Source organism: Crocodylus siamensis, chromosome 4 (assembly GCF_052110815.1).
Source record: "Crocodylus siamensis isolate JL-2025a chromosome 4, ASM5211081v1, whole genome shotgun sequence".
Taxonomy (NCBI): Eukaryota; Metazoa; Chordata; order Crocodylia; family Crocodylidae; genus Crocodylus; species Crocodylus siamensis.
Window position 1 is genome coordinate 217,732,151 of NC_143398.1, and position 16,087 is coordinate 217,748,237.

Here is a 16,087-nt window from a genome sequence, read left to right on the forward strand (position 1 = left end):
GAAAAGGGAGGGAGCCTTACTGGCCCACTGGGGAGGGGGAGGTTATGGGGCAGAAGGATAAAAATAGCCCAGTGCCAGAGGGGCAGGTATGAAAAGTGTAGCCCTGAAACTGGGGTTAGTGTCTGGGTTTTCTCATCCTGGGGCTGCACAGATAAATGTACGGAAGTTCCATGCACTGGTCTAACCTAGATCAATTAGGTTTGAGTGTACATCAATCCAGGTCTATCTTAGATCAGGTTCCACCATTTTTAGAGTCATCTGTATACAGAGAACTTCTGTACTGTTGTGGCTTTAGATTGATTTCTGAACACTGAGACCAGGTCTAAGTATAAGGTCTGCAGGGGGAGAACTAAGTTAGATCAGGTGGCCATTTTTAATCCAATCTAGCCTCCACCAAACCTTCCCAAATATCTGCACTTAGCCAAAGAGTCAAATCCTGGCCCTATTGAAGTTGAGTAGAATTTATGAATGCTTTGTTATAATTATATCCTTTTAATTAATTCTCAGTTTCAGTTGTGTCATACTTCTAAAGGGGGACCACTCTAATTAAAGTGTGGCAGCATCTCGTGTATCAGCATCCTTGCACTTAAAAATACCAGTGGGGCACTTGAATTAAAGCTCATTCAATGCAAGAAGCAGCTGGAGTTCAGCAATTGCCATGCTCCAGCAGACTCAATCGAGTCTGATCCAAGGTGCTAGAATTCCAGCATGTCACAGCAGCCTGCACACTTGTGTATAGGAACCCACCAATTTTGGTTTTGAAGTGCCTAAGGTGCCTATAATTTGGAGTTAAAACAGCTTGTTAATGATCATGAATGTTCATTTACTTTAACACTCAATGGAAGTGAACTTCACACACACACCCACCCACATCCCTGTACAGTTGTTATTGACACTTTAAAGTGAAAACACCCATGGCAAAACAAGCTCAGGAAAAACATCTGGTCAAAAATGTGAGCTTCAGAGATCATGGTATTAAAATGTTACCAAAAAGTGTAAACTTATTTCTTATGGAAATAGTAATAGCGTTTGCTTGACACAATGTTAATGTTTTATGGGTAGTAAAGGGATATACTGAATTTTATTTTGCACATTCCTTTGCTTTGTAAAGATTAAAATGTATCAGTTGATATTAAAAGTCATTTTTCACATCTTCCCTAATCATTTATTTATCAAAGGTTTAATTTTCCAATTTTCTCATATTTCAAAAGGTCATTTACTAAATAAATGCATTTCATTCAAAGAGATGTTGTTATTGTTGTGAAGAAAAACCTGTTACAGACAGAAATTAAGCCACTTTGCTTCAGGATATTAAATTCCTTTGAGACCTTGCCTTTCATATGTAAAACAGAATCAAAATTGCAGTTATAACTTTCATATTCATGACGGCATACACATTTGGAAGCTTCCATTGGGTTTTCAATGCTGCATTCTTTGACACCTCATTTATGTCAGCTGACATTCCTACTGTTTCTATAAAAGTGTGTGTGTGTGTGTGTGTGTATAGAAAAACCAATGTAATACCTCAAAAATATTGCCTGAAAAACTCCCAAAACAGTGATAACATATCTCATGCAGTGAAAAAGGAGCCCTGAAAGCACTACATTCAGCCATCCCTAACTTTATTAAAAATTTAAGTTAATTCATAAATTGCATTTTATCTATAACAAATGTCCCCTATCTGCAAGGCACAAACTATTACAGTATAACTGTGTTTGTTGTCAGAAAATGAAGTAAAATGGCAATTACCCTAAAAGACATTTCAAGATTCTCTCCACCCCAGATATCCATTCCTGCATCGTAAGTTCCTATCTCTTCAAAGTAGTTTCTGTCAATAGAAAATAGGCCACCAGCCATAGTAGGGGTCCTAGTTGAAAACAAACAGAAAAAAAAGAAAGAAAGAAAGAAAAAGAAGAAAAGAAAGAAAAAGAAAAATACCTTTTGAAAGATACTGTGGTATTTAATAAGTGATACTACAGCATACATCTCCCCAGACATTTTGAATATAAAAAGATACTCTACGTACAATAACTAAAACACACAAAATAAATAATAACGCGGTTTAGAATTTTACAGCTCTACTCCCTCACTCCCATTATATGCCACACTGCAGTTCTGATTTAGGCAAAACTCCTACAGAAGCCGGTGGGACTTAGTATGGACTGCAGAATTACATCCCGTATGTAAAACTTGTATTAAAATAGATGTATAAGTGTATCATATGGTTAAGTGGATACCATATTGGCCTTTTGCATCTGCATAGTAGTTTAAATCCAATCTGAAATGCATAATGAAGAGAGTTGAATTCCTTTAGCTCTGCCCTTACAGAGATTAACTGTTCATAAAATTACCAGGCATAATCTCTCTTAACAGGATTATAAAACTTTACAACAGGCAAATCCAGTCAGAGTGCAAGTTCCCTATGAGTCAGGCTGTCCTGTTTTCCTACAACTATTTATTATACTTTTTAACTGCAGTAAACATCAAATAGTTATTTAATATAACATAAACACATCTTACAGTAACAGTACTGAATTTGAGATTCACAGGCACTCAGCTATGAGCTTTTTTTGCATAAAAATAAGGACAGACATGATTGTATAAACATAAAGCGATGGGGTACGTATAATGCTTGAAGCCTAAAGACTGAGACACATCTAAGGGTAGAAATTCTATGAATTGATTTAGGACACAGCCTGCTCCTGAAAACCTGGATCTACAAACTGCAGTCATAATCACTACAGCTGTGTGAAGCTTTGGTTGCTGATTTAACTCGGCAGAGATTTCCGCCCGATTCGGCTTTAAATGTTTCTTCTACATACCTCAAGGTACCAGGCAGTTCACAAATGCTGCGATGATGAGGCAGATGGAACATCCCACAGGAGCGCAGGGGGAGGGAGGGGACTCCCCAGCATGCTCAGCGGGTGACCCAGAAGTGAACTAGAAACACTTCCAGTCCACTTCTGGGTCATCCGTGGAGCACACAGGGGACCCTCCCCACGTGCCCTGGCTCAGCGACTGGTGCCTCCTGGGTGTGTGTGTGGGGGCCTACGGTCCCCCTGTGGCTGATTGCTGAGCCAAGGGGGAGGTGCGTGGGGGTGGTTCCCCATATGCTTGGCAGTGGGCCCGGAAGTACTTCCGGCCCACTTCTGGGTCCACCACCAAGCATGTGGGGAGGCCCCCCCCATGCTCCTGTGGGACGCTCCATCCACTCCACCATTGCAGCATTCACAAGCCATGCCTGGTACCTCAAGGTATGTAGAAAAAGCATTTAAACCTGTGTCTATGGCCAAATTGCTGATTCTCTGAATTAGCACTGAATCTTCAGATTCAGCCGAATCAAATTGGGACAGTGATCTGAATCAACTAATCGAATCACTGTTCCCGATTCGAGCTGAATCTGAATCAAATATGGCCCATGTCACACAGCCCTATCTATTCACAAGTGTTTTCAGAGTAGGCCTCTTAGGCTGTTTAATTCGTCCTGCAGAATAATTACCCTCCACCACATTTTAAGTGATTCGTAAATTAATCAGAACAGGATTATGGCCTGCCATTATAGTATATTAGGTAACAAGAAAGTCCAGGGTGGAAATTACTACTCTGTCTTGGCTTCCTGTAGGTTGCATTACACCATGGGAGAGTACCCATCGATGTGGATACACAGCTCACTGTTGTGTAGGTGGATGGGCAACAGTGAGAGGAATAGCAGGCTGTCTTAAAGTTGATCTTACCCTGCAGTACATTAGCTAGCACATGTTTATACACACATACAAACACACAAATCACTACTGAATATACCCAACTCTGCAACTGAATACTTCACAATAATTAACTTATTTATTTAATGAATTTTGTTCTAATTTGTGTATTGCTTATGAAAGTCATGAATACTTTGATATTCAATGTTAAAATTTTGTACTTTGTTCCTTACTTGCCATTGGTCAGTTAAGTCATTGGCTTCTGTTCCCTGAATGAATGAGAAGTGAAAACACTTGCAAGTATGAATTTAAAATTCAGTTTTTATGAGTCCTCATGAACACAGCACTGCTGTGGGTTTTATGCATGCACTAATAATTGGATTGCTAGAACATTAGAAAACAAACCAAAAAAACATTCACAAAGCTCAAGAGAATTAATTCAAAGATATAAGGAAAATATTTAATTTCCCATCATTCCGCTTTACTTACATGCATTTATAAACACAAATACTTGTAAAACAGGCATGTGTGTGGCAAACTAAGGACCTGTTCACTATTGGCTTAGCACCAGCTCAGCTCCACTATTGTTTAATAATGGGGGTACTAGATGACAATAACCAGCTATTTATTACTGCCTTCCTGACAAAGAAAGGTGGCTGCTGTGTAAATCATCACTCTGGCCATTGTTAAAGCTATACCGCTACAACTTTTCCCAGAAATCTGTAGATTAGAGATTCTCAAGCATCTTGAGATACTTCTAAGCGTGATGCAGAGGACCACATAATATTAGCACTGTTAGGTGTGCAAACACCCACACATTATTCTCAAGATAAATCCTAAGTTTTCAAATAGGAATTCAGTGTCAAAAACATTCTAACTTGTGGTCTTTCTAAGTTCTTTGCAATGGAAGAATGTCTCTATTATTTTTCTGTAGTCAAAAAATGAGTGAACACAAAGAGCTGGCATTTGCCATGGGTGCCTCGAGTCTAACAAGGAATGCCATGAGCCTAAACAGGGTTAAGAACCACTCCTATAGCTACAATGACATATATATTATGCAAGTGTATGTATTGTACAAATGTGTCTGTAGGGTGTCTGCCCACATGTGCACAAGCATGTATGTATGTACACATTCTGCATAAAATAACTACATTATAAAAATGTGTGTGCATATATGTATTGTGTTACATACAGAGTATCCATAACTTACAACAACATTAAACATAGTAATGCCATTAAAAACTAAAACTTAGTAACATATTTAACAAATGGAAGCGTTTGCCCTGTGACATAATATTTTCTTCTTCTACCAGGGTTTACTATCAAAATTTCTAATAAGAAAGTAAATCAGTGAATAGCAACCAAGTAACACTAGATCAATGAATTTACCTACACTTCATTTCTGTTTTGTCTCCTATACTCTAAGCATTATAAGCTCAGATAATTAACTGTCTGTCATGTGGACACAGCTAAACCTTCCTAGGTCTCAAAGCTGCTTTACTGCCCTCAATCTTGCTAGATTTCTGCCATGAGCAATATCACTGACCCCTGGAACTATAATGAGGAACAGTAATAAAGTTGAACAGATGGTAATGATTTTGTGGCTACAGCCTTCTACCTGACTGAGGCATTCAGCTATATGATATTTCAAAAGGTAACTATCATCAAGCACAGGAAAAATAAAAATTGCTGCAATTGTTACGCATTTTTCCACATACTTGTATTGCATCAGACAGCAACGTATTCAATATAACAGATTGAAGTGGCATTTATATTAATAGGTAATGAGAAATATCTGTAAAATACAGCTATGTGAAATCTCTACAATGAAACAAAGCCATATATTGCTTATTAGGTCTCCCTGCATATAGTTTCATAGTTTCTAAGTCGGAAGGACCTGAGTAGATCATCTAGTCCAACCCCCTGCCATGGCAGGAAAGAGTACTGGGGTCAAATGACCCCAGCAAGATGTGCATCTAACCTCCTCTTAAAGACCCCCAGGGTGGGAGCCTGCACCACTTCTCTTGGAAGTTGGTTCCAGATGCTAGCCACCCTGACAGTGAAGTAGCGCCTCCTGATATCTAGCCTAAATCTACCCTCTGCCAGCTTGTGGCCGTTATTCCTGGTCACTCCTGGCAGTGCTCAGGGGAACAGGGACTTCCCCATATCTGAACATGGACTTGATTCATCAAAGTGTTCATCAAGATTTACAAATATTTTTAGTAAAACTCTGTCCCAAATTACATGAACAAACACAAACCAATTTCTGAGTCTTATTCTGCAAACATTGTGTGTGAGTAGTCCCATTGATTTCTCATATGTACAGCTCCATGTCTGCACTAGTTGCAATATTAGACCCTGTGGTTTTGCACTGAAATTATGTGAAGTATTCATTTTCTTTTTCATTTGCTTTTTTTTCCAGGAAAGACTGAATGATAAACCAAGAGATTCTTGCCTGATTCAACAGCCTTTTGCTTTGAAGCATAAGTTTCTGTCATAGCAGGGTACTTTACTAGGGTCATGAATCCCCCTAGGGCAATCTCATCTCCCCCACCTCCGCCCCCCGGGGATGGAATAAACTGAAGACGCTCCCTCCAAGAGCGAAAACTTACCCAAAGAAATGCCAGCGGCACGATCCAGGAAATCCCTGGCACCGCACCTGCTGCACTTCATCAGCTCATGCTGGATTTGGGTTGGCTGGTGCACCGCTGAACGCGGCATAAAGACGGCATAAAGATGTGCCCCATGCTGGCTGAGGAAGAGGGAGCACAAGCCAGGGAGCATGGCTGAAGGACAGCCAGCCCTGACTGGAACGTGCCCTGGAAGAAGCAAAAAGGGAAGAACAGTGTTTTGCTCTTCTAACTTGAGGCTTGGAGGAGCTTTGCCATTGTGGGACCAGAGGCATAACACCAGGGAATTGCTGGCTTGGAGCGGGAGTGTCGAGAGATGACAAATGCTTCACTAGATGAATCAAGGCAACAAACTATGAGTCCATTCCCACAGGTGTAGGGTGCGTCACCAGTGGGGCAAAGTGATGCCTGACAAGGAAAAGTAAGAATTTAATGGACTAACCCTGATGGGCATAATGGTGAGAGCCCACTGAACTGTTTTAAAGTGGGCTACCAATTTTTGAGAAAAAAGACCACTTGTGAGGATGGAGCCATCTAACTATCTGATGGCACTTGACCCGATCGGACTATAAGATTGGGTGCAAGGGGAGGCAGAGCCCTGGGGAACAATGTGATGCTTGCAGGTGCAGGTGAATACCATCAAAGTCCTCCCTTCTTATCTAAAGATCAAAATGTGGTGGGCAAGATAGAGGATGTACCCTGCTAATATGACCTAGTCAGGTCAAGCTGTCAGGCCCAATAAGCTGATGCTTGGAAAATCAGACCCCTAAGCCTCAGCAGCACTCTCAGACAAGGCTGCCTAAAGTTTCCTTTGAATTTTGATGGAGTTGCATATCTAACATAAAGAGTGCTTCCTTACATTTTTAGAAACTGAAATTACTAAATACCATACAATTCTACCATAAAATATATTTTCATCAATAGTAAAAGTTTTTAAATAAATAAAACATAAGGGCCAAAACCATTATCTACTATAAAAATTGTTCAAGTGCCACATAAACAAAGAACACTGCAGATGTCATTGTAAAAACAACTAAAATACTCATAAGAGAAAGTAAGGGTTCCTTTGTTGTTGAAATTTGTTACTAGCATATGACTCCTAGTGATTTTTTGTGTGATGAATCTTAGATACTAAAGACTAAGGTAGTTTGGGGGGGGGGTTCTAGTTTTGTTTTGGAGCTGAGTATTTTTTATTTCTGCAACTTTTGCCAACATATTAGGCAAAATTTTCATCTCAGGTTCAGTCTCTTTACTTCCGTCTCTTGTCTGAGGACTCTCAAAGCCTACTATCTTGTTACAAGGGAATTGCCATAGGACAGGAACTGCTGAAGGCTGTTGCAGGACTGCTTTCAAATAAGCCCCTCACAAGATAAGGCACTGAACTGTGGGACGCTCTGGGAATGAACAGTACAGGCAGGTGCTGAAGAAATCCCAGGCATTACTTTGGCCAATAATGTACTTAAACAGGTTACCATAACTTAAGACAGCCCCTACGGCTCTCCAGTATAATTGAGAGGAATGTCCAGGGCAGCACCTTCAGGTGTTTCTTGAATGCGGCAGGGCAGGGTGGAGGATGAAGGCAGAGCCACAAATATAGTCAGCTAGTCACCAACTGCAGCGGTGGCTGACTGTACTTCTGGCATTGGCACCATGCAAGCCAGCGCTGCCCTCCTGTGCCTCTGCTCTCCAGTTTTTCTGAGAGCTTCCTCAAACCCTAAGACAGCTTGAAATTTGTATAGCACAGAGATGGTATAATGCTCAATACACTTTTCTCCAGCCTGTAATTTCTATACTTTTATTTAAGTGCAGTTCCAAGCATTCTACTTCTGACAATGAGGGGCTACATATTTTTATACTCTGATAAAATATTTGAAACATATTCAAGCAATGAAAAAATGCCTTGAGTGGACAAGAACAGTTTTATGGTCCTGAGAATTATAAATAAGACATAAAGCCCTGTGCTCCTAGGTTATGAATTCAGTTGTAGCCCTGGTCAGCATGATCAATAGTTTATTACATCCATTGGCTGTTTAGGTTCAGAGTGTATAAAATTTGGGTTAATGGTCTAAGCCCACTTACTAGCAAGTCCACAAAACAAGAAATGATGGCTTGCATTAATTAGCATCTGTCTGACAGATTCACAATAGCCTAATAAATAAATAAATACAAATTAAAAATATATATCACCCTTTCTTCTTTTAGATGTGGTCCCTCTAGAACAGAAGCTAGGGTTTAATGAGACAAAGTGTGAAATACACTAGAATGTGCAAGAAGCTAACATACAGAAAACCAGAAGCAGTTCCAATTACTATTTTGACATCACAAAAATGGAAGCACATGGCAAGCAATAATAGGCATCTTAAATCAGAAATAAAACATGGCAAAATACTGCACACTGATAGATTGATACTGAATGCTGGTGACATTACTTTAGAATAAATATATTATGAATATATTCTGGAAGAAATACGTTATTTATATGAATTCCTACTAGTACCATAGTTCAGTTAGTTGCTAGGTCTGGAGCCTGGAGCAGGGGTGGGCAAAATACAGCTCGCAGGTGGACTTTTGCCTGAGGCAGGTTCCTTGGTTCCTCCTGACCCAGGTGCCATCTGGCCCAAGGGGCATCCCACCACCTCCTGGGCATTCAGTGGGGTTGGGGTGGCTCCTTAGCTGGATTCTAGACAGACCAAACAGCATTTGCTCCTTCTGGCTGTTGCCACTGCTGGCCCCAGCCCCATGGTACTAGTATGGACCTGTGTACACAGCACACCCCACACCCTCTCTAGACTCTGCCTGGAAGAGAGAACCAGCCAGAACCCATGACCACAGGCCCGACTCTAGCCCACCTCATGCCTGCTTTGGACCGCTTACCCATTTTGAGTAGCAGCAGCAGCGGTAACAGCTGGGCAGAAGCTGCTGCTCGTCATGGGGGAAAATTGTCCCTCCCTTTCACTGCTGCCGGACCTGCAATGCCACCACTGTCCGGGCTGGGCAGTCTGGTGGAGGTGGTGACAGTGGTGTATAGAAGCTGCAGGGCAGCTTGGGCATGGGCTCCAGGCGGCTGCAGCAAGAAGGACCTGGCAGCAGTGAGGGGGAGGGGTCACTTTTCCCCCACACAAAGCAACAGCTTTTGCCTGGCTGCTGCTGCTGCTTAGCATGGGCAAACAGTCTGGAGTAGGTGCAGGGTGGGCCAGGGTTGGGGCTGTGCATGCAGATTTCAGCTGGTCCACTTTGGCTGGAGCAAATCTGGAGTAGATGTGGGGAGGGACAAGGTCAGGGCTGAGGCTATGCACTGTTGGCAGCATCAGGGAGGATCCGCAGGAAGCATAGGCTCCAGGTTGTTGTGAGGGTGTGGGGGGTGCTGACTGGCCCCCAGCAGCTACCCAGAACTGCCTATTTGGCCCGTGGGCCCAAATAATTGCCCGCCCCTGGCCTAGAGGTATGATCTTTATTTACTGTATACATTTAATCCCTTTTTAAATTTTTTCACAGGAGTTTATATAGGAACAAGATATTTAGGAAGAAAACAAAAGTTCCAAAATAGAAGAAAGCTAAAGCTTCTAGAACATCTAAATAAATATTACTATAGAGTGTTTTAAATTTTCAATAGTGAAGGACAAACATGGCAGTATCCAGCAGAGGCACAGCACAAAAAAATTGATATATTTTATACTGTGGATATCAAACAACAAAATGTTTTTAAACTGCTTTGGGCACAGATAGTATTCTGTTTTTTTAGGCATGCCAATATGTTGGCAAACTGACTGAAGTAGGAATGAATTTACTCAAAGATATACAGGAGGTTCTTCAGTATATAAAAAGTTTGCAAGACTGTGATGGACTACAAGTTTTATTGTGATGTTTCTCTGTTCAGGTTGTTATATTATTGTGTGACTCAGTTTATCTCAACAGCCTGTGTACAGAGAATGGATGGTTAAGTGCCAGGTCTGAGTAAGTGCAGGACAAGATAAGATGGACTTTTAGCATCAAGAAATATCGATAAAGGTGAGATGACACCATACCCAGGGGGAAATGAACATGACAATAGAGCAGACTGGGGAAAGCAGAACAATGGCCAGAACAGTCTGGAGACTGAAACAAGTTGAGGAGCCTTGGGGAACTGGAAAGGGAGCAGCTGAGTATTGCTGGGGGTGCTTAGGGCTGTGCAGCCTGGATCAGGGTCAGAGGGACTGCTTAACTCCTTCAAAGGGGGCAGAGAACCTTTTACAGAATCAAAGGCCGCCCAGCTAATATCTTTACTGAGGAGATGGTCTACTGTGATGCTTGGAACGTTGTGTTCCTGTGAGTCCCCCCGCAATAAGTCCCTCTCTCAGGAGCAGAGCTAGATACTAGGTCTTTGAGTGTGGCCACAAAGAACCACAAGGATGAGCAACCACAAGACCAGGATACCTAGAGTTGGAAGGGTGCCTGGGCTCTTCGCCTCTCTAGAAGCCACCCCTGTTAGACCAGGCAAGGTGATGGTGGTCATGCACAAGCATTCCCCAAGAGGCCACTCCTTGACAAAGACTATTTAAAAAATAAGAAAAATATTAAGGATGGAACCTTGTAGTTGATTTGTTTCACTTTTCCCTAATACGTTTATTACTTAGAGAATGTATATCCCTGACAAGTTTATTACCTTTTTCAACTCATCAATCCTAGTTTCAGTCACACTGACTTTTCTTCCTCTCACTCTCCTGTTCCTTTTACTACTGAATAAAATCAATGAAAGAAAAGATAATAAACACAAGACAAATTCAAGTCACATTTTTAGGAACTTTAGAAAAATGTCAGATTCATTTCTGTTCAAATTCTGGTTGAATGCTGAAATCTGGTTCTAGATTTCATATGTGCCTAATAAGCACATCTACATGAGACGTTTACTGTGGAGCTGACTAATTAGCTCCACAATAAATGTCTCATTATCTACACGTGCACCCCTATCACAGCACAGGAAATTAATAAACTCCACAGTAGGGTAGTACTTGTATTTACAAATACTAACCTGCTGCAGAGGTTTTTTTTCATGCACACCGGTGTACATGGAGACACTAACCCAGGTGGATGGGGCACAAGGATACTTCAGTGCAGAGGCTGCCTGCTGGCTAGTAGGGCTGTGACTAACTTTGGTAGTCAATTCAATTCGGAGAAGATTCGGCCCCCTTTGTCAAGCTGAGGAAGCATCTGCAGTCAGTGTGTGTGCTCTTCCTGGATGGAATGAATAGTAAAGAAGCCAGAGGCTGGTCTGCATGCAAGAAAGCCAGTCAGTGAAAATGTAAATTGAAGTGTCAGGGGGTGAGAGACAGGCTGGAAGGGAGTGGGGAACGGGGATGCAACAGGTAAAAGTGGGGAGGTACCTCGGGAGTCAGATGTTAGGCAGGTTACAGTGTGTCAAATCCAATGTCTATACTGAGTCCATGAGTTTTTGTTTATAGGATGTTGATGAAGTGAAGGTCGTAGGCTCATCTGTGAAAAGTGTTTTGTAAATTCCATTTGAGAATCAGGGCTGAGAGATTGGTGAGAGAGTGGTTTGCTTGTGAGAAGTGTGCCCCCACTGGGTGTTTTTGTCTTTAATAGATGTCTGGTGTGTATTCATCCTGGTGCGCAGTTATTGCTTGGTCTCTCCTATGTATTTTCCATCAGGGCATTTGGTGCACTGGATGAGCTACGTTACATTTCTGCAGGTGCAGCTGTAAGATATAGGAATGCTGATGGTTCTGCTGTGGGGTGTAGTAATTTTGGGGGTACTGGAGATATGTTGGCAGGTTTTGCATTTCTTGTCATGGCATGGTCTGGATCCATTCGGTGTGTTTTGGGCTGTAGGACGTTTCCTTTTGCTGATTCGGTTACCGAGGCTTGGTGCTTGTTTGAATTTACAAAACAGATGTTGTAGACAAGCCTACAAACTTTACTTCATAAGTCTACTGGATACAAAAACTCATGGACTCAGTATAAACATTGGATTTATGATGCCTACTATAATCTGCCTGACATCTGACTCCCAGGTTCCTCTCCACTTTTACCTGCTACATCCCTCCCAACCTGTCTCTCACCCCATAACACCTCCATTTATATTTTCACTGAATGGCTTTCTTGCCTGCATACTAGCCTCCAGCTTCTTTACTATTCATTCCATCCAGGAACAGCACACACACCAACTCTAGATGCTTCCTCAGCCTGACAAAGAGTTTTTAAACCCGAAAGCTTGCTAACATACATTTCTCAAACCATTCAGTTGGTCTACTAAAAGATATCACATCTACTCAAAAAGCCTTGTCTGCCTGTTCCTTAGACCAACACAGCTACAACCAAAAACCCAGTCAACACACACAAGTGACACAAGTTTTGCTTTCAACAGTCTGAGGTACACTTTCACAGAAGCCCCTGCACTTATCTCCTTGAAACCTGGCAGACTTCAGGACCTCAAAAGGGGCTACCATCCCTGCTGTTTTCATCCTGCTCTGCCTTAACACACAAACATGACATGAGTTTTGCTTTCAACAGTTTGAGGGGCACTTTCACAGAAACCCCGGCACCTATCTCTTTGAATCCTGGCAGGCTTCATGACCTCAGAAGGGGCTGCTGTTTTAATCCAAATTTGCAAACAAATGACAAAACTATAGGTATTTTAGTGATTCCCCATTATAGTTTATGGCCAAATTGCCAAATCTCCAAATCTGATTCGGCCGAATCAAACTGGGGCAGTGAATCGAATCACCAAATCAAATCACTGTCCCTCCAAATCAGCTGAATCTGAATTTAATATTTGCTGCTTCACACAGGCCTACTGGCTTTTCCCACACTGAAACACCGCTGTGCCCCAGCTAGCCCCTCTGCAGCACATTAAGCTTAGCTGAAGCAGCCCCAGACTTGCAGGCTTACTTCTAGGTTCCCGTTCCAGCCACAGCTGCTCCAACCAGACTCCATGTGCTATGCATGAACAAACTCCAAATCTGATTGCTCCAGAGTTAATAGGTCCCAGGCACACGTTCAAATGGTATGCCTGGGAACAAAAAACTCCAAAGCAAAAGCTCTGGGTGTAGATGCACCCATTATCATCCACATTGGTTTATCTGTACTTAACACAAACCTGTAATTCCACCCTAACATCCTAACTGAAGGAGTTATAGAGAAAATATAGGAGTCATGCACAGAAAGGTAGCAAAATCCAAGGTTTTGTGTTCAGAAAAATGGGTAAATTGAGCCAGATGCTATTTTATGATGTGTTGTGAGCTTGGGAAGGTCACGTATCCAGATTGGAGACATTATCCACCTTCATAAAATGCTGAGAGTTAAAGATACTATTTAAAAGAAAAGTGTTGTTGGAGGGGCTCAGATACCATTGTGACATGTGAATTTATAAAAATCTAAAGAGAGAGAAAGACTACCTCCCTGGGGAAGAAGAAAGATGACATGATTGTACCTAGGAAAAGAAGTAAAAATAATAAGGGATCAAAATGATAGGGTCAAATTTGTGAAGAACGAGAACAGGACTTTATATTTATATATATAAATTAAGACAGGATATTTCAAGTGTGCTATAACTGCACGTTGAATCTTTGTTTGCAATATACTACCCAACACTTTTTATACAGAATTAGAGCTTTTATTAGGTCTCTTTTCTTTTATTCAGCTCACTTCAGAAATGATAAGGAAACTATTAGATCTGCTTTTTACAGAAATACATTGTAGTATGAAAGTTATCTTTACAACTGTATAAGATGACAATTACTTGGAGACTTCACCACAGAAAATGAATAAATTAAACTTTCCCTATAAATTCGAGAAACCAACAAAAGAAGATACTTCTGCTGCTTTAACTCCCTAATCATTTCACAAAATTAAATGATAAGGAAGCCAGCTTCTTTTAATCACTTGGGCAAACAAACCAAATAAACTGGCTCTTATTTCTACTAGAAAAGAAAAAGAACCAAATAAATTTTATTGGAAAAGCAGCCTTTTTTTGGTTTTTTTGACTTTTCATTAAAAGTAATGGACAGCACATATAAAGCATATGATGACTGAATTCTGCAGCAACTGTTCCCTTCATGAGTGAACTGAGTGATTTCTCATGAGTGAATTATGCAGATCTTTTCTTACTAAATACAATAATGGTCATTACAAACCAATTTGTATCCTGTATGTCTTACCTTAAATATAAAAGGAAAAGGTAGCCATGTTGCAATTAACTTAAAGTGGATACTAAATGCTTTGTGTAAAATCTCTCTCACAAGTACACCCAAACCACTCCACTGACTTTCAACGTAATGAAAAGAAGAAGTTAGGTGCGATGATTATATTACATATACATAAGCAAAGCTGAAAGTCAATGGTCATTATCTAGAAACAGACTAGATCAAGATGTATGCATACATGCAGACATACTCCAAAATCCAGGTGAGGTTGAAATATTTCTTATAGAAAGGGGAAAGCAAGAACTAGAAATTTCTTGCTCATGTTTCCTTTTTTTTTTTCTGGATCCCCAAATGTGTTTGGATATCAGATAGATATGGGTGCCAACCCATTTTAAGTGTGGCTAGAATTTTACATGCTCTTCATTTGTTTTAGAACTTGCTACCACATCTTTCCCTGTGAACAAAGGAGCCCTTTCAAATGGGAAATGTTTTAAAGGGCAGTACCTGGTATATTCTGGCTGTTATATATGAAGGAGCTGAGAAGATTCAAATGCAGAAACCCACCTCCAACTTTAACACTAGAGGAAGGAGTGTTAAAGTTGGAGGGAGTTTGCTGCATTGGAATCACTCTCAGTTCCTTCACTAATAACCATTAGTAAATGTTAGCTGATGCCCTTTTAAACATCCCTCTACCAAAAGGGCTCCAAATGTTACTGGGTCCACACCTTTTGACACCAGCACTGAATTACTGCAATGAAGTCTGATGCTATTGCTTAAAACCACTCCAAACAGCAGATAGCCCTGAATGCAGCAGATCACTTATTAAATACTGTTTCCTGCAGGAAACTAATTATACTCAGTACTTGCTTTAGATGCCATCTGATTTCCAAATGAAACTTCAGGTGCTGGTTTTGAGGTAGGAAAGAAGGACAGGATGAGGAGGATAAGCATTCCAAGAAAGACTACCTTTCTGTTCTGAGAGAAAGACCTGTGATATCAAGGCAGCTATCCTCATCTGAGGTGTCTGAATTAAACATTGTTAGCTTGAATGCAAGTAATTAATGGGAAGATGTCCTTTGCCGCTGTCACTCACTTTCCTTGGTCCACTAGAGCCCGGATCAAGTGAGCATCGGAGTAAGCTACAAAAGTCAACTTGTTTTCCCATGGCAGGGAGAACAGGAGAATGGGACACAAAATATGGAAAGTTTTGCTTTGAAAGGGAGATTTTAATTTCCCTGTCAAATTAGAAATTCAGCTGGATGTGAAATTTTGTACAAGTATTCAAGCATGCACACACACGGTAGTGATAACCATGCGATACACTGTCCTGATTGTGCATCTGACTGCTTCGCACACTTTGTTCACTAATGTGACTGCATTGCAACATTTGCTTAAGGGCAATAAGGGTGAGTCTCTTGTTGACAATCTCTATTGGAGTTTTTCATGTTGAGGTAATCTATATCTAGAACTGAGTTGACGCAGCAATTTTGCAAACCTTCTGGGTATCTAATCATGTATGTTTGTGGCAGCCATCTTGGAATCCATGGCTACCATGGACAGAACTATTACGAATTGATCTCCTTGGTTCATACAAGGTTGGTTTTGTCATTGGAATTAA

The 16,087-nt window shown here is 41.1% G+C and overlaps 1 protein-coding gene across 3 annotated transcripts in view; it reads right to left on the reverse strand.

Annotated features, from left to right (window-relative positions):
• GALNT13 (polypeptide N-acetylgalactosaminyltransferase 13) overlaps positions 1 to 16,087 on the reverse strand; it is a 434,504-nt gene that overhangs the window by 156,424 nt on the left and 261,993 nt on the right. For all 3 annotated transcript variants that reach the window (XR_016442089.1, XM_090045703.1, XM_090045702.1), the window contains exon 8: positions 1,750 to 1,867. Coding sequence is in view for 2 of the 3 variants with exons in the window: in XM_090045703.1 (XP_089901829.1) it covers positions 1,750 to 1,867 (118 nt within the window). In the remaining variant the exon portion in view is untranslated. The remainder of the gene's footprint in view (positions 1 to 1,749; positions 1,868 to 16,087) is intronic.